The 24,748-nt window shown below is 37.3% G+C and overlaps 1 protein-coding gene across 2 annotated transcripts in view; it reads right to left on the reverse strand.

Annotated features, from left to right (window-relative positions):
- RhoGAP68F (Rho GTPase activating protein at 68F) overlaps positions 1-24,748 on the reverse strand; it is an 81,581-nt gene that overhangs the window by 33,667 nt on the left and 23,166 nt on the right. For both annotated transcript variants that reach the window (XM_065219909.1, XM_065219908.1), the window contains exons 3-5: positions 11,452-11,616; positions 5,916-6,001; positions 5,709-5,854 (exon numbers count right to left, since the gene is read on the reverse strand). In XM_065219909.1, coding sequence (XP_065075981.1) covers positions 5,709-5,854; positions 5,916-6,001; positions 11,452-11,616 — 397 coding nt within the window. The remainder of the gene's footprint in view (positions 1-5,708; positions 5,855-5,915; positions 6,002-11,451; positions 11,617-24,748) is intronic.

Here is a 24,748-nt window from a genome sequence, read left to right on the forward strand (position 1 = left end):
GAGTTGATAGTTTCTTTAGAGTACGGCAGTGTGACAATTGTATATAGAGTAGAAAGCGAGCAAGGACAACTTCGAGGAAGGTACGAATCGGGTTGAGGTTCTTATGATGGTTCGAGACCCCTCCCCTCTATGTAAGGGGCGGCTTCCATACAAATGAAATAGAAAAATATAGCATCTTCTTTTGAATCGGCTCATAAACTCAAGCTAATATTGAATCCCGAGCAAGGCCGGGCACACTCAGCTAGTGTTATATATAATTAAAATAAACAAAGCTGAGGAGCACGCTAAGCTGTTTGTAACTAACTGATTTGACAGACATAGGGTGCTTTTAAGTTTATATTATACTGCTGTAAATGATCACAGTGATAACTCTCTTCCGCATATATGTAGTTACGGCTTCCGTTTCAACTTACCCCGCATTTCAACTTGCCCCGGTGTACCTTATTAAAAATGATGCAGCATCTATATAAAACAGCTACTGCATTATGTGATTGACTGGTTTTATAAAATTATAATAAAATTGGCGATTTACACTACAGAATCGGTGATTTTCAGAACCTTATAATGAAAAACAGTATCTTTGAAGTGTTACAAGATTTACAAGCGAATTGAAAGCCAGCATAGGGTTTAAATTCGAAATGAATAAAACTGCGCGGAATTAGGTGCATTAATGAGCGGAATTAGAAACATCGCACTAATCAATGTGCAGAATTGTGTGCACCGTCACAACGTTTGTCAAGGCAAATTTTGAAATTTTGATTGCTGTTTTTTTAAATCTTATATATTTTAATTTTCATTAACAAATCTACTAAATGCTACATAATTTTTTTAATAAATTTTTTCTTCCCAAAATTAGGTGCGTGGAATAACTCACCTTCACGGTACCTTGTTTCTATAATAGGCAAAAAAAAAACCAAAATATCGATCATTTGTGGATTCTATCAACTTTCTCTAAAAAACCGTTCGAAAATGTTCCGCTGCTAGGGATATTGTCCCAGTCGTGATTGATCTAGTGGATCAAATGATTAACTCTTTGAATTAATTGCAACATTGTACCAGTCATGGTTGATCCCTTAGATCATTTAATTTGATGTGCAGGACGATTTGGAGAACCTAGCACATTTTATATAGGGGAAATGGATGTAATGTCGGCTTAAATGCAACTAATTTGGGCCCATACATAAATTCAGCAATCGACTAAATTTTCAATAGCAACCAAAAATATCCATTAGTACCGTCCCAATGACGCGTTCATATAGATAAAATTGATAAATAGCAGATTTTTAGCGATGGGCCCAATCTTAGATCCATAGGCCAACATTAGAGCCATTTCCCCTACATGGAAATGAACCGTAAATTGTGCGCAGAGGCTTATTATATATTTTTCGCTGTTAAGGACATTTTGTACCAATGATGTGCGAATGATGTAAACTGCAGGACGATTCGGAGAACCTAGGACATCTTATATACATAGATCGACTCAATTAATCTGTTTGGACATATTTTGCAGCTAGGGACATCGGCTCAATCGTGGTGGATAAAATGATCCTAACTGCAGGACGATGTGGAGACCCTTTAGGGACGTTTTAACGTCTTATATACAAGAAAGATATCGCTCAATTGTGTATTTAGCTTCTATGAATCTCTTTAGATATGCTCCGTTGGGAAGGACCCAGCGTAGGGATTAGCATCCATATCTTTCACGCTAAAGGTCGGTCCCAACCTGTATAATAAACAAATTCACTATGCGTTACATTAACACGCATGGGCATTAGACTGATGCAAAATTTGACTTTTTCGCTCCACAGTGCTTAAATGGTTTCAAATCGGGTCGTGATTAGCCTCCAAAAGTTACAACTCATTTGGTTAGAAACAGACTTCGCACAAACCATTTGAAGTTTACATGTAAATTACTATGGGAAATCTCAACTTTTTGTTCATTGCCTTCTAGTCTTTTTCCATATTGAGTTGCAAAACAGTTTGATAACCATTCTTATAGAAAATTTTCTCAGCTACAACTTTGCTGAAGATTGTTTCTATGTAAAACGAGACAGGAAATAGTTATTAATTATTTAAGAGATTTGTAAACTTATGACATGATCAAGCAGCTGTTCTGTAGGTAACACTGTATTTTGCAGTGTGACATAGTAGCCATAATTTTTGTGTCCTATTCAACGCCCCAGATACACCAATGTTGCCTGCTGAGCAGTTGATTGAGCATGATCATAAGACATCAGTGCATTGAACCATTAATAACTTTCGATCCTTGCATTTATTCAAAAAGGGGTCTTCAGCAAAGTTGTAGCTGGGAAAATTTTCTATAAGTAAAATTAAAAGCTTTTGAAGCAGACCGATATGGTGAATTATTAGGTAGACATGAACAAAAATCTTGGTTTTACCATAGTAATTCCCATACAAACTTCAAATGGTTTGTGCCATCTCAGTTTCTCACCAAATGGGTTCAAATTTTGAGAGGTTAGTCAGGATCCGATTTGGAATCGTTTAAGTATTGTGGAGCGAAAATTTCAAATTTTGCATCACTCTAATGGGCATTAGACTGATGCAAAATTTGAGGGCTCTTCTGGGCCGCAAATAAGCTGAAGTACCTCGCTGTCACTAGTGAGGGGACAATAGTCACCGCGAGTGAGGTGACTCTCCATTTGATTTGCACGCGGTGCCTTTTGTCACCTCACTAGTGACAGCGAGTCGCCTCGCCGCACGCGTGGCTCAAATGGTTCCTAATCGGGTCCAGATCATCCTCCCAATATTTGATCTAATTTAGTTAAAAACTGACTGTGCAGAAACCATTTTTGCTCGTCTCTCTTAAATAGCACCGTATTTATCTACGAACAAATATGATAGCTGTGCTTGTATGAAATTTTCTCAGCTACAATTTTGTTCCAGACCACTGTATGATTCAATAATGTAAGGAACAAAAGTTATTATTCGTTCAAGATGCTGATGGCAGATCATGCTCAATCAACTGATCAGCATGTCTATTACATCATACAGCAAAATACAGCTACTTGATCATGTTATAAGATTACCAATCTCTTAAATAATTAAAAACTATTTCATTTGTCGTTTGGCTAAAAAAACGGTCTTCAACAAAGTTGTAGCTATCGAACTTTCTCTCAGCTCAATATAGAAAAAGGATAGAACTGCCAATAGTTCCACATCAGTCCCATATGAAAAAGTAGGCATTGAGAAAACGGCAGTTGAAGTTAAGAAGTGCAATTTCCATGTAAATATTTAAAAAAAAATCATAGTAAATTAATCGATAATGTTGTCAAGTTAAAATCAGTAACAATGCAGCTTGCATGGTTTGTTATATCAGCGAAAAATATTGCGATTCAAAAAGCAAAACTGTACAATTTAATTTCAAGATGGGACTGATATGCGATTACTTTGCTTGATGGGACAACCTGACTTGCTGTTGTTTTCACATTTTTAATTATAAAAGTCGATAGTTTTATCACATAATATGAAAGTAGATGCCAATTGACAGTGGATAGCGTTGTTATCTCTAAATTTACGAAAATCCATATGGGACTGTTATGCGATTATATCTCTGCCTATATGGCAATGAAAAAAAAAGATTGTATTTCTCATAGTAAATCCCATACAAACTGCAAATGGTTTGTGTACAGACAGCTTCTAAGCAAACGAGTTCAAATTTTGGGAGGCTAATCAGGCTAAAACCGATTTGAAGGGGAGTGAAAATTTCAAATTTTGTTTTAGCCTAATGGTCATTTAATATTACTGCTGGTAGTCGCAAGTCAGTCCCATCTGCATGTTTATCAATTTTGAGTTAGCATCATTATTCAGTTTATCTTTCTATGTTTTTTGAGATGTGCTATTGAAAAAAGGTGGTTTGTTCAAGAAAAATGAAAAACAATACCAAGTCAAATTGTCCCACAGCGAAAAGTAACCGCAAGTCAGTTCCATTAGAAAAAATATGTTAGAAATGTTAGACAACACATCGCATCATGAGATTTGTGTCAAGACAGATTTTGCCCACTTCCCCTATGGTATCTGCAACATGTCCGGATGTTTGCCAATATAGTTCTTACGATACTCAGTTTGACCGCCAATCGATATGGCTTTGAATTATCATATGATTTGATGTATCGCTTGATGGATTTTGATTTAAAACGGATTTACCACTTCTCCGGGGATACCCGGAACATGTTCGGGTGTGGCCAACATGGTGCTGGTCACTCATCATGACTCTTATTGATCTTATTCTTGAATTCTCATGTGAATTAATTTATCGCATGGTGGGTTTGACACGTTTATGAAAAGCTCTGGTCTGATGAAGACCCATACTCACCGGAGCATGTTTCGGCCATTTCTCTGGAACCAGCGGAACAAATCCAGAAACATTCAATAACGTTCTAAAGGACCATGGTATCTTTCTACTGTTCAATACTGTGCTAAACTAATGCAGCATCGTCATGGAATTGTGACTGACTTGCGGTTATTTTTCTCGTTCACGTTAAACGTAATCGCAAGTCAGTCCCACTCAGATTTTGGCCATAAAATAAAAATTTCACGATATTTTTCCAATATTTTTGGGTAGACATAGATACATTCTATCACATTATACGTTTATTTTTAAATTTATCACTCCAACATAAGCGTCAAATCAGAAAACTTGAAAAATCTTTGAACGCCGTTTTCTCATTTCCAGTTTTTTACGGATGGGGCTGACTTGCGATTATGGGCAGAGGGAGAGCAAGTCCAAAAAAAGTTCATTATGCTTCTTTCTTTTCTTGCATGAATTTACGAACGTCAACAAACAACGGAAAAGTCGCGATTAGGCTTCAAATAAATTGCAGTTTTTCAGCGCTTGCTGCCAACCGATGACGATGAATCGCGCTGCAACTATTGAAAAAAAAAAAATCACTCCGCATTACCCAGGCATGTACCATATAGGGACAGCAATGCTCCGAGTTGTTTTTGCGATGTAGTCAAGCATTTGTACTCCACGATAGTTTGTAGGCCAGGGAAGTCAGACATTTTTCACAACAAGACTGCCGTCTCAGCTCTGGTATCCAGCACCTTTGTTTATTATGCTATTGGGAGCTTACGTTCATGACATTTTGTTTAGGTATCAAAATGTTGCATAAGTGTAAATTATTTTGATAAGTTAAACTCTGTCCAGAGTCAAGATCTCTATAGCGGAATCAGATACGAGTAGCTATCTCTCAATGTCATATGGGACATTGGGACTGGTCTATCTTAATCAAGTTCAAGAAAACAACATTTCACACCCATAAAAATGAATGATGATAAGGCAAACTACCCAACCATTCAAAACCGTTGACGAACAAGCAAACAAATTGCTGTTATTTGCACAATTATTAGCGCAAACAAAGCGTCACCACATTACCGTCTGACTTGGAACGTAGCCAAGAGCTATATATGTAGGTACGAGGTTTTCCATTGAATAAAAACATCCACATAGTACTCTGACTGATACTGAACAGCCAAGCCACGAAACTGAACTGCCAGCAAAACAGAGTAGCTCTATCAAGTCCACTATTCCTTGTGGTTGTATCCACTCGCTATTACTAATATATGGCTAACGAACTCTGTCCGTCTCCGCATTCAGTGGCAAGCCCGATTTGTCGTTTACTCTCATGTGAATAAATAAAAATCATCGCAAAAAACATATGCCAATTCAGATATCGGCGGTGACTCACTCAATAAAGATATTCGTGTTGAGGTCTTTCCTTTCCGGCAAACTGCACGCATAGATGGCAATAATTGGCTGACCGTGCTTATCGGTTCCGATAAACTCGATGAACTTCCGACGTTTGAATTCCTTTCGGATGGCATTTTCGTCGGGCTAAAACAAAAATTTTGGTGATTACATTCGAAAATGCAGACGATCAAAATTACACACTTACCTCCACCATCTTCAGTTGTTCCTCGTAATTGTCCGGATCGAGTGTGGTTTTGATTATTTCGTCCTCAGATACTGCCTCGAACTCGCCTGGAATGGGTATGCCGGAGAAAATGAAAAGAATGAGCTGGAGTGCTTCGAACTATTACGAACAAGAAGTTAGTCGGTTGGAACCATTTGGCAAAGTGATTGTGTAAAGTTATACAGAGAATCACCACCACGTCATGCCAATGCATCGAGCTGTGATGGAATGGCATATGGTAACCCTCGAGAGTCCAGACGTGTTAGTTTTTAGTTCGATGATTGGTTTTTTTTACAGCGAAAACGTATCGAAACCCACACACCACCAAACGATTCTTTATCGCAGTTCAAAAAAGCGCTTATCGTATCGAAAGGGAAGAGAATTCAATCAAAAGTGACAGCGTACTGGTACCATACTTTGTGCGGTACACTCTTTAATTTTCGAATATTAATCATCAATTTATTTTAAATGTTACCACTATAAACACTACGTGCTGTGTTCCGAGAAATCATTTTTTTTAATCGAGTTGTTAAAATTGAGGACCGACCAACATTACATATGCTTTCATATGAAACTGAGCAAAGTATGGCTTCGGTATGGCAGCTAGAATCAAGGATCAGACAGAGTGAACCACCAAACCCTTTTTTTTTTACTATAAACATTTTAACACATTTTAGGTCATTGGTGACTTGTTTGGGGATGCGTTTTGAATTTGTGACATTTAGCATGAGACACATGTATGCTAACCACCGGCCCGTCCCCCAGCTACATCTCCTTAAGAGAAGCTTACCGCCCCGAAAAAATATTGGAAAAAGATATTAAAATATAAAATCATTTTTTTACGTAGGATTACGTCGTTCGGTAACATATTGGGGGTGCAATTAAAAAAAAAACAAACTCTACTGCGTTACGAAAAGTGGTCAGGTTTTGACCACTTATAACTCTGTCAATAGCGGATGGATTTTGATTCTAAACAAGCCTATCGATTGGGTTGTTTTCTACAAATCTGCTGAATTGAACACTTTATCAATTTTCAGTTTTACTCAAAAAACAACGGCCATTGAGCAATATTGCCACGCCAAATGACAAATCGGAAAAACTCGACCTTCCCAGATTTGCATGAAACTTTGCAAAATTGTTTGTTGGGCAGTGATTTTCATTTTTGCTAAAATTCAGCCAATTTACATTTTCAAAATGGTGCCTTTGCAATTTTTCTGGCAAAAATATAGCGCGGAAACAGCATTACTGATCAAATTAACGTCTGAGACTAAGTTATAATGTTTTTCTGGCAAAAATATGTTTTAATTAATTTTGGTATCCATGATTGTATCCGGACCTACCTATTTGATGAATACCAAAATTAATTAAGTGGAATTAAATGGAAGATAACCTTTTTTTGCTATTTTATTTAACCATTCCGCTAACAATCCAATTTCATTACTTCATTATGATGGCTACCAAGCCTTTGGGATTTTTTCCTTATTTGAATAGATTTTTCTCCTTTACTATACTTAAATCTTAGTTAGGTAGGTTCCTATTCTACATGTTGCAGTTTCATTTTTATACCTGTGATCTTGACATTTTTACCTAGGGGATGAGTACTTAAGGGGGTTAGGTTTTTGATAAGTCTTTAGTGGGAATGACGAGATTCCTAACTTGACGCACTCGATCATTTTAGACGATTTTACATTAATATTTTTTTAAATGTTAACGTTGCAAATATTAGTTCCGGTGCTCTAGGGATGATAGTGTAACAAAGTTTTTAAAAATATCTCGCCAAAATCGAAATGCTATTAAAAATAGACAAGTGCGTCACCATTAGGAACCACGTCAAATATGGTGCTGGCACGGTAATTGATTTAGAAGTAGAAGTGTTCTCATTCGTCGAACCGATCATCCCGTATACAGTCCACTGAAGTCGAAGATCCATCATCCAAAGGGAATCGTCAATCTAACCAAGTATTCAATCCCAACGACGATTACCCTTCTGCCATCTTATGCTGAACGAAACAATATTTTTTACTAAAAATAAAAAAAAAGCATTTATTGTTTATTTTTCCCAAAAATACATTATTTTCTCTTCAAATTTATTGCAAAATTCAGAAATCAGAAACATTTTTTTGAAAAATTCTAGGGACGCTATTTTGAAAATTTTACAAGATCCAAAATGGCCAAAATTGAGTAAAAATGATAATCATTGCCCATAATAACCCACTAGGCAAAGTTTCATATAAATCGGAGAAGGCATGGAACTGCTCTTTTTGGTTTGTTAGTCAATTTTTTTTCATGGTGAGATAGAAAAATATTTTTACATGGACATTTTTCTCAGGAAAAGGAAAAGTTGATTTTCTTGGAATTTTAATAGGGGAATTTACGTATTCTCGTCAATCTAAGCAGCGTCTGCACTTCTACTAGCATTTTCTCAGCGTCACGCACATATATGATGTGTATGTTTGTTTACATTCATCTGCTGCTTGCTTTTCTATCCATTCCAATCGACAGAATTTTTCAAAACGTTTTGAATGCGTTTTTACAACGCTCCAAACTTCTCAGGTGAGTGTGACTATTGTCGGCAGCCTCTTTTTCTTCGGCAACCTTCCCATTAGAACTGCGTGTTAATCAGCTGTTCTATTATCGGCAACTCGAAATCAACCCCATTTTGTAGTGCGTATGCTTTATTTGAAGAAAAATGTAGCATTACTGGATTGCTCGATCGTTCAAATATAATCAGATTGAAGCTGACAGGCTAAACAATCGTTTGGACACATTCAGGGAAGTGCGTTGATGGGAAAACATAGTGAAATTAACGTTTAAATTTTGGTTGCCGAAAACAGTCAATGGGTGCCGAAGCCAACATTTACCCTAAGTATCTTTTATAAATATTTTTATCAAAAACAAAGCAAGCCAGAAAAAAAAATGTTTTGAGCGTTTAACTTAAGGGTGACCAGTGAATTTTCATTTTGAAATTCCCGGTTTTCCCGGTTCAAATCTTTAAAATTTCCCGGTTGTTAAGGGGTCGTCCATTAATTATGTCACACATTTAGGGGGGAGGGGGGTTTTGAAAACTGTGACGAGTCATACAAAAAAAAATTAAGGTGCATACAAAAAATGTGACAAAGGAGGGAGGGGGGTTGAAAATGGGGCAAATTTGCGTGACATAATTAAAGGACCATCCCTAATATTCAACAAAAAATGAAATTGTACGCATTTTTAAAAACGTGGCCAACTGTAAATTTTCATAGGTTATTTGTAGAAAAATAAAAGCAAAATTATAGAAATAATTTGTTAAAGCTGAAAGTATAAATTAAACTCTATGAGTCACTTAATGCATAAAAAACAAATCATTGATCTTTCGAGATATTAAAAAAATAATTTATATCACTTTTTATGCTCAATACATCTTATCATTGCAAAGCTCTAGAATTTTTTGAGTAATAGAGATTAAAGTCACTAGGCCAAATGCTATCTGGATGAATAGGTTATAAGACAGAATTGTGAAAAATAAGAGATTTAATTTAAAAAATGTTTCAGAAAAAAATAACTTACAAATGAGAATTAGAGGACATTGTTAGGGATATCGGTTTAAGAAAATGTGTCTTAACATTTCAGTACTCTCGCTGATGTACAAAGCTAAACACGAAAAAAATATGTAAAACCTACTGACGTTGTAACTCGCTCAACATGAAACTAAACATGGTTCATTAAATTTAATACCTACGTCCAATAGACCAATAATTGAAGAATATTACTGAAAGGTTATATACTGAAAAGAATTTATTGAAAGGAATTTACTGAAAGGAATTTACTTAAAGGATAAAAAAAATGATTTAAGAAGATTTCCAAGATTCTGGGACTGTATATTCTGAAATTAGAACTTTTCTTCAAAATATGTGATTAATAACAATCTTCGTGATGCAAGATTTGTAGAAAAAATAATTAAAATCGGAGATTTTCAAAAAAATTGAAGTTCACAGATATAAAAAAAATCATATTTATGAGTTGTTGAATCATAATTATCAGCATTTGTTATAACAAATTACAGAACAACCTATAGAATCTTGCGGACAAACCTTGGAATTTTTAGTAAAATTTAAAAGTATTCAACGTGTTGATTTCAAACGAATATTGAGGAGGATTCCCTCATAATTTTTGAAGGAGAAGTTTTAAGCAGAATTCCAGAATTATTCTGACATGCAGTCCTTAGAAATTGTTAGATGAATTTGGAAGGATTTCTGTGGAGATAAATTTATTAGAGATGTCGCACTTAGACTTTTTTTATTTTAAAATCTAGAGTTTAAAAAACTAGATTTTGGGACTTGGGTGCTGTTTATAACCTAATTTGACCAATTTTGAGAGATTTTAGACTCCCCTCCCTCTGCGTAGACAATCGTCCATACACAATTTTGGAAATTTGTATGGACCATAGATAATAACCAAAAAACCGCCCCCCCATCCCCCTATACTACCGTTAATAGGAACACTTTTGCAAATTAACAGTGTCTACGCGGTTTATGAACAACCTTGGAACGTCAAAAACTTTCCACATCTCAATGTGGACTTACATACCTTTGCAAAACCACGCGTGAAGAAAGTTTTCCGATTATACTTTCAAAATGTTCTATCTAACATAAGGAAACTTTTTTTGTTATCACACTTGATGCTAAATTTCAGAACTATGCATAAAAAATATTCTAGGACTTACAGAAGTATTTAAGTTTCCACCTTAAGCCCACGTTGCAGTGAATGCATGAAATCGAGCTGCTGACAAAAGATGTAAAGGATTTAAAGATGAGACTGATATACAGCTACACATTTGAACTTTTATTTTCAATTATGCTAATGGAAGCACATAGCTCACATCTGTAACTCATATTTCAATTCCCTCACCTCATAACCTGCCTGTATCTTGCATATACCTCGTTACGTATCGTCCAAAACACCGATTCAACAAGTGAAGTCAAGTCATTGCGAAAATGAAATAAAACTGCTCAATAAATATTCATTTGCTTCCTAATTCAACCCTCCTTGTCTGCCTGGTTGTTATTTTATTGGCACGTTCGCATCCTGCCCAGAGCAGTCTCTTTACCCTCGTGCTTTTGATTTCGCGCTTGAAAATGCAGACTTCATAATGCAGTTGTTTCGTGAACCCCTCGACCATCCATGGCAAACCAATGAAACCCAAAATAGACTCGCAAGGGTGTGCGAATTTTCCCTCAAACAGAGGAATTATCTTAATGGCATAAATTTTCTCTCCCTTCCCACATCGATTCCAGTGTTCCTTCTTAAGTATTCCGGAACAATTTCCACGAGCCGCTGATTTTTGGCACGTACCGGTCATTTGCACACGAGTTGTTGCGGTTTCTCATTCCCTACCAATACCTTTGCCTCACGATTTCATTATAGGGATAGAGAACTCGTTTGTCAAAGTTTGGCATAATGTCTCCATAATGACCCCGTAGCTCTAAAACGAAGGTTGACTCCGATCGAGCAGAATTAATAAATCAAAACGGGTACTTACCGGAAAAATTGTCCTCATCGAAAATCACCGTACCCCCAGGTTCCGGAGCCGTTTGGGACAATTCTGTATCGTCGAACTCCAGGTTCGGTTCGTAATCGTGCCAATCGGACAGACTGGGATGTGGATCCTCACCGTGGTCCATCAGCGAAGGGTTCATTGGTGCACCTGAAATGCGATCGATTGGAAACAAAAGAGAAAGTCATTGTAGTGGTTTGATTTTCAAGGGGGAAGGGAAAACTGTTTTTGTTTGATAAGATATCGATTGAATCAAACTAATTCAAGTGTACTAAATCAATAAAACATTTATTGGGTGCTGAGGGGCCCGTAAAGGAATAATAGGGTGGTAAATTACTACCGTGTTGAGGCTCCCGGCGGTTGCAATAAGGAAAGAGTGAGATGCGTATTTTACTAATACTAATATCTTTGCTGGCGTTTATGAACAATGTAGGGAAATTAGGGGCAAGACCGGCACCCTGCGCAGGATTTCAAAAAGAAAATGGCAACATTTTACACTAACATGACGAGCAAGCAAAGTGCATGATTTGCAGGACTCAAAGAGAACATATTGTTCTTTTTTTTTTAAACTTTATTAAAGAGATTTTTAGCCTTAGGCTAGTTCATCTCTAACATATTGTTCTTGTATTTTACTTAAAACCATCCCTTTTCAATATCTTAGATTTTTCGAATAATTGTGAACCTTTGGACGAAATCAGATTTTTGAAAACAACCAGATATTTTTATTTTTTTGTGATTAGCCATTGGAGTTTTCCCATCGAAACTGATCCTAGAAAGCCACGAATGGTTTAACTCTTGAATTTGAGGAAATATAAATAATTTGAAACTGTCATTCATCTACATATATTCAGGTCACAACAAGGGGCAAGTCAGCCGTACTCAGAGCAAATAGTTTCGCTGCGAGTAAATTTGAGCAACTCATAATAACTCAATACTGATCAAAGTAGTCTCGCTTTTTTTTCAAAAAATACAAACCTTCAATGAAAAATAGAAACAGACGTCATCTACTGCACCTATCTATTGCACCGAGGACATGCTTAGCTTGTACCGCTTGTACCCGAAGATATCATAGCCCTTACATTATGACGTTTCTATTCCTCCTGGGATATGAGTTTCGTGGCGACGTTCCTTGTGCTATTGAATACTACTTCTGTTTTCATCACCCATTTCTTTCACATAATTTGTGAAGAATGAGGAGGAAGTCAAATTCCAATTGTTGCGATGAATTTCAGTCTATGAGCCAATGATGTTGGCGTATGGACACTATCCGTTCTTGAGTTAAAACGCAGTGTATTAAAATAGGATTTCCGGAGAATCCCAGAAGAGCTCAATGCTAAACTTTGCCTGTCAGTTTAGTTCCGGGCAATGTGATTTTCTTCAGCTGAAGATCCTTATTGGTGGACTCAATACCTCATGCTACTCATGGGAATTTAGCAAAGTGAAAATGTTCCTCCCACCACTGCTTAATACTCAGAAAAGCAGATACAAACGGCACCACAAGCCACAATCTTAAAAAAGTACAGCTCGGTGACGGTATCCGTTGACTCAGACCTGGTGGTTGTCTTGAATCATCGTAACCACCCATACATTCTGTAACACCGATATCCTGGACAGAATTATATAATTCAGCAAATTCCTCAACAGCACCATAAGTATCACATCCAGAAGAACTTAAGCAACAGTTTTCAGTTGCTTATGAATTTACTGTTGCAAAATATGACAGATTTCTACTTAAAAATCAGGTTGCTATGTGTATTGGATGTTGTTCAACGCAAGTTACTCAGAGTTGCTAACAGTTACTCAGAGTTACTCAAAATTAACTCTGATTTTACTCATGTTCAAAAGCTGTCTTGCCCCTTGGGTCACAACTACAAACGTTTAAAAAATAGGGGACATGACCACCTTTAATGTTGATCTGGAACTTATATTTATTCTATATTCATATCACAAGCCCAAATTAATTTAATTAAACAACTGCAAGTGTTTTTTAAACAAAATCAGATCTATAGGGTCAGTTTCATTAATTGGCTATTTTTACGATTTTTCTTAAAGGCCAGCTTGTGGAATTCACGGAAATGCTTCAATTTCTAGCACACAAGAAAACCCCAGTAGCTATCAGAACTGAAGATAATCCACGATTGTTTTTGAGAATAGAAGATAATACTAGATTACTTTTAAATATAAATATAAGATCAGAGATCAGGGTACTTTTAGAACACTATGAGGGATTGGTTTCACTTTCTTTTATAAGCTCTCCGTAAAATCTAATATGCCAACCCGAGCAAAATTAGAGATCTAATTGAAATCAAAATTTGCTGTAATGATGTAACAATGAGAACAAAATTCTGCACTTGGAAGTCAAACGGAAAACTAATCCTGCATTCAATGAAATCAACATGATTACTGATTTTGCATTCATAATATTTAAATGAACACGGGTCTTGTCTTGTGTAAATGGTTATCCGATATTTCTCACGCTGAAAGGCCTAAATTCAAATCTCGCCCTAAAAAAACAAATGAATAATAATCGTTAGTTCAACAACAGACGAAATTCAATTCAACAAGACGTTAACAAAAGCAAAACTCTTGTCTACATAATGAAAGCTTAATATGATATCAGATTTATGTCGCGACAATCGAAATCAAAACGAGTATTCATTTAGGAACATATATGATACGAACAGCAAATTTTTGTACAGATTTGCATTCATTTCGTTAACCGACTTTGCTCGGGAATCCTGCATGTTCGATCGCGATCGCTAAGCTTATTTTCCCCCTTATTTTCATCTTAACTCATCACTTACACCCAACCGTACCAAGTGAGCAAAACATCACGCGCGATCGAGACCATCCCGCCGGATAGCTTTTCAACTGGAACGTACTCACCAAATCAATTCATGCTCAGTGTCCGATGCCGATCCAGAGCCTTTAGAGCATAATTTCTGGGGGGATGCAATTTAATTTCCGCACTTTGCCTCTATCAAACAAAACTTCTAAATTCATTTACATTTCTTTTCTGAACTCTTCTAATATACTTAAATTTGGGATTCTCTCTGGGAGTACTAGAAAATTTATTTATAACAGTGCAAAACTTCTAAAAAAAATCTGATTCTCACTGAAGTTTTTTTTTTCAAATCCTCTTGAATTATCCTTATAATTCTCATGCAATTTAGCTCAGAATTGTTTTTAAATTTGGCTCTGAATTTTCATGGAGATCTCATCTAATACTAGAAAAAAAAATGTCGAGGTGCCATGGAAATTATTTTTGGAATTTGCTTAAAACCCTCGCCCAATTATTTTGGAATTGTATCCTTAAAATTCTATTTCCTTGGTATTTTTCACGGATCCTTCAATCCTCTTCACAATCGCCATGGAATTTTTCTTAGAGTTCATCCAAAAACTGCCTATGACATTTTCCATGAAATACCTTGGTGTTATCTCCAGAATTCTTCATTCTGAAATCTGCTCAAAATTGCTTCCGAAAAATGAAATTTCTTGAAAATTCCCACTAAAGAACTTATTAAAATTTAACCCCCTTAAGTACTCATCTCCTCCTGTGATCTTGACCTTTTTTTTTACCTAGGAGATGAGTACTTAAGGGGGTTAGATTTTGATAAGTTCTTTAGTGGGAATGACACTGATGAAGACTGCACATTGTAGTCGAAATACGTATCTGTCATGGATACCAAAATTTATGTGGAATTAAATGGAAGATAACCTTTTTTTGCTGTTTTATTTAAGCATTCCGCTAGCAACCCAATTTCATTACTTCATATGAGCAGTTCAACGCCAAATGACGAATCGGAAAAAAAACTCGCACTTTTCCGATTTGCATGAAACTTTTTTTTTGCTAAAATTCGGCCATTTTGGATTTTGTAAAGTGTAAAAATGACGTCTTTTAAATTTATCAAAAAATTGAAGCACGGAAACGGCAATTTCTGATCGAGCTATCATGGTAGGAATAACGGCCAAATCGCCATTTGCCCCAACAGATTGCGTGTGAGAGAAAATAATAGAGTATATGTAATGTTGAGGTTTTTTTGATACTTTACCACAGTGGAATACATAGTATGAAAGTTGAAAACAGATGTGTGAACAAGAGAATATAATGGTGTGGGTTTTTGATCTAATTTCCGTCCTATTAAGCACAACCCGCGCTTTTCTTCCAACTCTATTTTCTGAACGAGTTTAAACAAGAAATGGATTATTTCTGTCAAAGATGACTTCTAAAATTATTGATCTTTCCATAAGTACCGTTGGATTTGATAAAGAGTCACAAGTTGTAGAGATATTGTTTAAAATCTAATACTGCTTCTTGATTCTAAATTCGTTCTACGAGTTTCAATTCCGTCTTAACGCATTGAAACGCCATTAGATTTTCTTCGTCCTACGGATAAACGTAGAAAAAGGGGATTCGCTAGGAGCGCTTCTTTTGTTTTGAGAACAATGAGCGTAAATATTCATACAATGCGCTCTAACAGGGTTTATGTTGTAGCTAATGAACTAACGCATCGGAAAAAACCTATTATTGATTTGTGCACGGTGAAATCATTGATATTATTGATCTTTTCTGATCGATAGAACGGAAATGGGCGATTACGACGAAGTAGCGCTCTACCCTATGCGATATCAAATTAGTTGATTCCAAGTTATATAAATGCTTCAAGACCAAATTATGGTCTACAGGCCTATGATAAAATCAAAATTTTTACTTGGGATCAGAGGCGGTCCACCAGATGTGGGTGGAACAAGATACTGGTTCCGGAGATGTATTGCCGGAACATGTTCTATTTTGTAAATGCCATGAAACTAAATGCGGCCTGAAATGAATTAAACCCACCATGTGACAAATCAAATGACATGAGAATTTTAAAAAAATTAAAGGATTGTGTCCTAGGCACGACCGCAGTATGACGTAGAACCTATCTATCTTTCTCTATCTATGATGCATGATATATGCATTTAGGTTAACATCCGACGTCCCTCCTTTTTTGGATGCAGCAGGAATTTTCCACCATTTTCCAAAAAAGATAAGAAAAATAATAAAGCTGCTCCTCAAACTTCTCAAAAGAAATCCAAGCCCGAACGAGGTTTGCTAGCTTTCTCGGACATTGTGGAATTCATATTAAATATGTTCAACTTACAAGACTCTCTTAGAAGCTTAGTTTCTGCCTTGCTTTCAACATTAGAATCATATCTACTACCAAACTACGATACTTTTAAATTGACCGTTAAATGCTTGTTCGATGAACAACTTGCGAGTGTTATGTGTGTTTGTCTGTGATTGTGTTTAGTTTCAAATTTATTTCCCGGAAAAAAAGTGATCGTCAAAGTCCATGTCTTTTTCGGGTTATTGTTGAGCGGAGGGGAGGTTGTTGCGAAGGGGGGAGGAGGTTTACATACATTGCTTTTCCTCATTGTGTCACATTCCTCATTGTGGTCACGTCGTGCTTGTTGCAGGATCAAGTGCCACGCCGTCCGAGACGATAATGAGCAAAAGCACGACAGCAGAGCTCTTTTATATCTTTTCAGGTTCAAGCAGAACGATGCGCAACCGCACCTGACAGGATTTCCCGAAGTTTTTTATGAATGGGGCGGAGCAAAAACTTTCTTTTGTGCAGAATATGTAAAAACTAATGGACTTTGGATGTTAATATAATTGAATATATAGAGGTACCAGATATGTTTTACAGTCAGTTGTTGGTAATTCATCGAGTGTATGTCTCCTGTTAAGTATTTTTTTTTTTTTTGAAAATGTTGGCTCTGCATGTAAAAATTTAATTGTTTATACATAGGTAATTGTGGTTTGCTTAAAATTTATTTCCCGGAAAAAATGATCGTCAAAGTTCATGTCTTTTTCGTGTTCTGTTGAAGTGGGAGGGGGGCGGTTTGTTAAGGGGGAGGGGGTTTTACATGCACGTTTTTTCAAGTCTCATTCCTCATTGTGATGGACACGCCGTGATCCACCTTTAGCCGCTGACTTAGTCCTGCATGCTGCAGGACCTAGTGCCACGCCGTCCGAAGCGGTCTTGAGCAGAGGCAGGAGCAGAATGATGTGCAACCAAGTGGTATTCGTTTATGATGACTGGGTTTGGGAAAAAGGCTTATTTCATGAAAACAGTGATAAACTTATCATTTGTACATTTTCAAAAGTTTAATTACAGAAAAATTGGAAAAATATTTATTTCAGCACGTTTGTAATGTAATATCCTATCGATTGGCGTATTTTGATTTAAATTGCATCTATAAATGACAAAGTTACAAGCGTTCAAAACCTAACACTCCTTCACCACACATATTTTTTGATTTGCACCCCAGGAAAGTCGACAAAGACGTAGTTCTACGTCAAAAAAACCATTTCAATGGTAGTATTCAGAGCACAGGACTATACTGGCCACATTCGGCTATGTTCAGGAAACCCCCAGCCCCAGTTTCTAGTCAAAATACATCCTGAGAATACATCTATCTTTTCTCATCGTTTGAGCACTTTTGTCAGAATTTTTATTTGTAATTTGTAATTCAGGATTTTAAAAGTGTTCTCCATAAAATCGTGGGTGGGCAAATCTTTGCTTGTCCCACCCAGGTATTTTTGTGCGTAGAACATGTCCCACCTGTCCCACCCACTCCTCACGCCTTGCTCGGGATGAGTATACAGTGTATCTCAAAATTGAGCGTACAGCTGTCCGTACATTTCAGAAAAAAAAACAGCTGTACGAGCACAACTTAAAAATATAGATTCCTAAATTTTTTGCTGCTGGCTCATCAATCATTCATTGATTATCGGTATAGTATTGGGCTTATTTGGATGAGTGTGTAAGAAGTTAGAGCTATTTTAGAAAAAAAAAACTAGATATCCTAAAAAAAAACATTTTCTTGAAATACAATAAGCCAAACATATTGAAATTTTGCAGATCTGTAGTCATAGTTACTCAAACTTCATACATACTCTGCCAATAAAGTCCAAAGCTATACTGATAAATCAATAAATAGTTGTTCAACCACTAGAACAACCACAGAAAATTGCCCATTCAGGTGTACGCTTAATTTTAAGCCACACTTTCCCGGTACGATTTGAATTTTCCCGCCGTTTTCCCCGATTGGATGGACACCTTGATATTTTTTTTTTGATAAATTATGACATGATATAAACCTTACAAATTATATAATACCTAGCTGCTTGCTTCTTCGCATTTCAAGCTTATTGCGTGTTCTGAACTTAGTGTTCTAGATGCACTTCCACAGTTATTAATTGAGAGCTTTCGATGCCTGTACCATTTTTGCATTAATATAATTGTGTGGCAACCCGAGCAAAGTCGGTTAACAAAATGAAAGCAAATCGATATTAAAGTGTGCAGTTCCTATCATAATGAAAACTCATTTTGATTTCAAATGTTGCGACATAAGTCTGATATCATATTGTGCTTTCATTATGCAGTCAAGACTTTTCAAATGAAAGCAACTTAACTTGAAGTTCTGCTGTTTACGTCTTGTTTAAAATTTAATTGGAATTCATGTGTCGTGTAACTAATGATTATTGTTTATTTGATTTGTTTGACACATTTTAGGTCATTCGTGACTTGCCCGGGGTGAGATTGGAGCCCAAGTCTTTCAGCTTGAGAAACATGAATGGTAACCATTTACTCCAGGCCCGTATTCAGTTAAACATTATGAATGCAAAATCAGTAATCAAATTGATTTCATTGAAAGCAGGATTAGTTTTCCGTTTGCTTCAACAGTGTAAAATTTTGCTCTCATTTTTGCTGTGTTAACCGTTAAGTCAACCAAAATGAGATCAACTGGAGTATTCAAAATAAGTTACATCATAACAGCAAATTTTGATTTCAATTTGATCTTCAGCTTTGCTCGGGAAGTACAATCATACTCTATGCCCATGGAAGTCGAGAAATTTTCCAACCCGAAACATTCCCAGACCGGACCGGACATGGTCATGAATCTTGTTTAGTTTGTATTTCACAGCATTAAAAGTAATATAACAAAGAACTGTGCAGCATTTTTTTTTCTGCCAAAGTTGTCTTTTTTAATAATTCAGTTGGTGGCTATCTTCCCCATATTTGATTAAACAACAAAGGAAGTTCATTGAAGTTCAAGCACACGCATCGATGCCGTACAATTATACGAGAGAGAAATAAGAATACATACCTATATGTAAGAGTATTAAGACTAACCTGGGCAATCTTTACAATGACCTTTTTGTGATAGATGAAAAACCAATCAAATGCATGCCACATCACGCTTCATCCTTCAACGCGCCAAATCTGCAGTAGCATGCTTCAAATCAATTCAAAACGGCCTCCAGAGGTCATTGTGGAGCGTGTTGATTGATATGGCCATCAACAAGCGAGCTGGTGTGTAGCGAGTAGCGCCGCAATATTCCCGCCTACATGGCCCGTTAGAAGCACCTGTTTCATAATCGATTACTTCTTCAAATTCTTCTCCACGCCAATCCGATCGGAGTGTGCAGAAGTCAGTCTTCATTCATTCATCAGGCACCGCTTGCTCGGATGGAAGAGCCGCTGATAATAATGCATTCCGCCTAGGCACGCATGTTTCTCTGTAGGCAGTGGGTAGGTAGCTCTTGCTTTCAATGGTGCTTCAAAATGCCCCCATTACCTAGTATTTTGGGCTGTGGGGGCCCAACAGACACAGCAATTTCTCGCCCTGATGAAAGAGAAATGCACTTTTGCATCACCACCGCCGCATCGATAGACACATAACGTAAACTCACTGGATTAACAAGGTGTGAATGGGAGTGCAATGGGAAAGAGACAGAAGGTAACTGCCACTATTATAGTAGACTCCGACCGATGGAGCAGAAGCCCGGGGTGAATTATGTTCGAGTTAGATAATCGCGTTCCGTGTCTGTTTTACTTTTATACCAACACTCGTAATTCCTTGTTTTACCTGGCGATGGATGATGTGGGCGCTGTTGCAACAGCACCTTAAGGCCCCCTTTTATGCATAAATTGTGCCAGCTGACTGAAACGCATTGCACTGAACCCCACAACATAAGGGATGGGTGTTGGATTAATAAACCCCACAAACAAACCGCTATATGCCACTGATTGCCGGAAAGAGTAGGTAGGTGATTTTCTCCAGCGCAGCGAAGGGGTTGTGTATTCATTTTCCGACGGCAACCGGCCCAAGAATGAATGACTCGGAAATGAATGAAATTAAGGTGAAATTAGTCCAAGGAAAGAAACCCATTGGATAGCCCGATAGGGGGTGGCGCCCAACCAGACCCGGCCGACAGGTGTGCTATGCGTTGCGTTCGATTTTATTTGCCATGGGGCGGGGGTCAAATATCAAGTTGCTAGGGGTATTGAACTCCCCCGTGGTGGTTTATTTATGCATGACTGGGGAGGAGAGAACTTGTGAAAATTTCTTACTGCTGGAGTTTCTTTGAATGTTTAAGTTTTGACAGAACAAATCACAGCATGCCATGGATAATTTACAGTAGCGCCAGTAGCTACAGCAACATTAACAAAAACTTTTCCTGTCCAGGGTAGGTATTTTGTGCTCAACATTGTAGCATACGAATGCGATCAGTCTACATCTACAATTCCCATTCTCTCCTCTCTAGAGCAAAGCATCAGACAATTTACAGAAATCGCTCAAGTAGTACAAAAGCTCCTCACCGTCTTCCTCGTCGTAAGTCATTGCCGCTTCTTTGTTTCCCGCAATTAATTTATGACTGCACGATGACAACCCGCACACAGGCAAAGCTCCACTCGCACAGTCTCCTTCCTTTCACACAGCAAATGGATTGTTTAATTATTAATGTTGTTCGGTTGCGAAATGTAGCACATCCCGTACCCAACCAACATCGGGCTGATCTTCTTGGCGCACTCTGTTGTGCACACGGGACGACGCCCGTAGATGAGGTAATTAACCTATTGTTGTTTTTAATTTCCTTTTATCGCTCCACGTTCAAATGGTAGCAACCAGTGTATCTATATGGCATTTAAGGTGATGAGCATAAGATCTGTTCGTTATGCGGTTTATGGAGTTGGACCATAAACCGGAGCAGAGTAAGTCACCCACCAAGTCGCAAACTAAGTATTTGGATCCTGCCAAGCATGATCTTTACCGACTTCAACTTGATTTGATGAATTTCAATGAGCGATGGTCTTTCTCCAGTTTCAGTAAACGACCGGCTTTCTTTTCCCCCAGTTGTTTCGTTTTTCCGACTCCACACCGTATAGTATTGTCATGACGAGGGTGGTTGGTCATATTATAGCTTCACGTGGTGTATTTTTATTTTTGGAGGCGTGTTCCGGCATGTCACTTCTTGTATTGTTCGCCACATGAGCGTTGGATGAATGGATCAGATAATTACATTGGAGGTCGAGGTTAAAACTTTATTCATGACTAGTCCGGTTGATGTTAAGTGGTTCCAGTTTGCGATTGCGTGCTTTCACTGATGATGTATCTTAATCAAGGGCTAAAGGTCTTTAACCATTAGTATTAAATTCAAGATACGTGGCAGCGAACAAATTTGCATTCCAACAGCTTCTTCCATCAGCATGAAAGAGTTGAAACCTGTTTGTGAAGATTCCGGATCGTGGCTCAAGTAAACCTCTTTCTCTTTCTTCAAGATTCCAATCGAGGACGTCTGCATTGCATTCGTGTCTGCTCCCATCGAAAGAACGCGCACCTTCCTTCATGCCTGGCGACGCATCATCTGACAACCGCCAGACAGCCCAACAGCGCCTTATGCCAACGGATGCGGACGGCAGAATCGGCGTAAAGTTGTATGTATTTTGCAGAGATTGTCGCACCACGGAGTGAAGAAAGCGGAAAGGAAGTGCACCATAAAATTTCTAGACATGCAAATGCAGCGAGTGACAGTCTCTTCTCGATGAGCTTCAACGCTTTTTTGGTCTAACAACTTGTTTTCTCTGCAGCAGTTAGAGTTGTTGACGATTATGGTGTGACTTGCCGTGGCGTGACGTCGCGTCATATTGCTTGCCTGGCCCTGCCACTCAGTTGACGTAAAACCACACTGACAAGTGCTAAACTAGCCCGAACTACTCTAAAAGAGGGGCCACCTGCCATCAGGCAAATCACTCTGTTCGTTAAATATGATTGAAATTTAGTAGTCCGCTTACGAATCAATGCAGTTCAAAATTGTAGGGTAGACGTACCAGTTATTATGGTGTGTTCCAATCTAGGCACATGGCATTCCTATTGGCCCTAGTTGGAACACACCATTACTGAAAGTTATAGCCATAACTTGTATATCTATCTACCTTTGTAGGTTTGTTCAAAGAGAGTAGCTTATAGTCGCCATATATTGATCATTGTTTATTTTGGAACAAATGATAACTTTTACTGTTGTCACCCACTTAAAAAAAAATGTCTGAAAATTTTGAGAGGGGAAATCAAATAAAAATTGTGTGATCAATTTTTTTTTATGCTCAATGGGGAAAATTTCGAGCACTTTCAATGAATGTATTATGTTTGATTATTATTCAAATAATTAGCCAGCTCATTTTTATACTGGCGTACAGTGAGACCTAAGAGGAAAAGGAGACAACTGGCTTCGTACTCTTTTATCTCTATCTCTATCTATCTCTATTTCTATCTTACGCACTTCAAATCGGCCAATCACGAGCTGGTTCGCGTTTGACAGAAAAGTGGTTCGTTTTCGCTTTTTGACGTTTAATCGGCGCACACTACTACACCATTTAAATCGAACGAGTGCGATCAAGAGGGAAGCAGATTAGTGGGAAAACAAACCGTTCATTCATCCATGTGTGCTAGATAGAGAAAGACGATTAAACGTCAAAAAGGTCTATTGTCTCCTCTTCCTCTTAGAGTGAGACGAAATCAAAAAAAGTGGGGCATGGCCATTTGCGACGAAACTATTGAGTGTAGCATTTCGATAGCTTCTATAATGTTTCTTCACTTTTTGTGTACTTTATTTGAGAGGTGAAAAATTTTGCTTAAGGAGGGTATACACTCAGGTAAAAAGATAACTTTTTCATGTCTTGTTAAAATTGATGAACATCCATGGAAACATTGTTGATGAAGCCATTTTAAGAACCTTTGTCAAAGACGACAATTTTCTATCTTTCAAGTGGACGAAGTTAATTGTGAAATGCACTACAAACGGTAGTACTCCCTTGAAACCGTTTTTTACCATAACTTACTTGTTTGAATTCTAAAAACGCACATTTTTGCTAAAGGAAACAAATCGTTATCTCTTCGTTTAAAGGATTTACATCCGTATTTATAACTTTTTAACACTATCTTTAAGGTGGTGTTGCAGCTTTGAGAAAGTTGTTTGGTATAGTATTCTCAATCTAAGTTCGAGCTTTGGTGAAATTTGAGCAATATTTGGATTTTTGGTAAGCAAATGAATAGAATCGTTCTGCTTCCAATATATACAAAATTTAAAACACTCTCGCAAATCGAGATTATACCCAAATTCGTTCAAATTTTGCCCAGTTGTTAGGGACCTAAATAAGCATTTAAAGAGCAGTTGGGGAACCCATCCTAATGTGAATACTTGGAAAAATGGTCATGTAAACAGCAAAACCTAACAAAAAATTAAGGTACTTTGTTGGAAAATTCATTAGGTTTCCCCTTGGATCCCCCTATGAGTTGTATATGTAACAGTAGGGTATAAGTTGCTGAAAAACATAACGTTGAGATTAGCTACTACTACCTGCTAATCTGCAAGATACACCCCTTAAAGATAATGTTAAAAAATTATAAAAACGGACGTAAATCCTTAAAACGAAGAGATAGCAGTTTGTTTCGTTTTGCAAAAATGTGCAGTTTTAGAACACTTACAATTTTGAATAACATTGAAAAAACTGGAAAATTCGAACAAAATAGTTTTTTTTTTATAAAAAAAAAAATGTTTTTAAGGGAGTACTACGTGGAAACTAACTATTTTAAATTGGCTCACTATTTGACTATCCTATTGGTCCCAAGCAAATCGATTAACATACCCCATTCTAGTCGAAATACACAATGTTTGTTTTGATTCGCTATGAAAGTTTGACAGATAAAATGAGGGGTTCGTGGATTTCCTATGTTTCGAGGGGTGAATCGATTAGCTTGGGACTGAAGAGAGTACAAGAGCTGAGCCAAAAAGTTGAGCTGGTTTCTTTGGGATCTTCTAGTCTTAGAGTTACCTCTATGGTACTACCGTGTGTACTCCATTTTTACCCTATAACTTCGCCCTCTTGAGAAATAGAAAATTGTCGTCTTAGACAAAGTTTCTTAAAATGACTTCATCTACAATGTTTCC

The sequence above is a fragment of the Ochlerotatus camptorhynchus genome, unplaced genomic scaffold (assembly GCF_037179485.1).
Source record: "Ochlerotatus camptorhynchus isolate MF236.1 unplaced genomic scaffold, CSIRO-AGI_Acam_v1.1 ptg000112l, whole genome shotgun sequence".
Lineage (NCBI taxonomy): Eukaryota > Metazoa > Arthropoda > Insecta > Diptera > Culicidae > Ochlerotatus > Ochlerotatus camptorhynchus.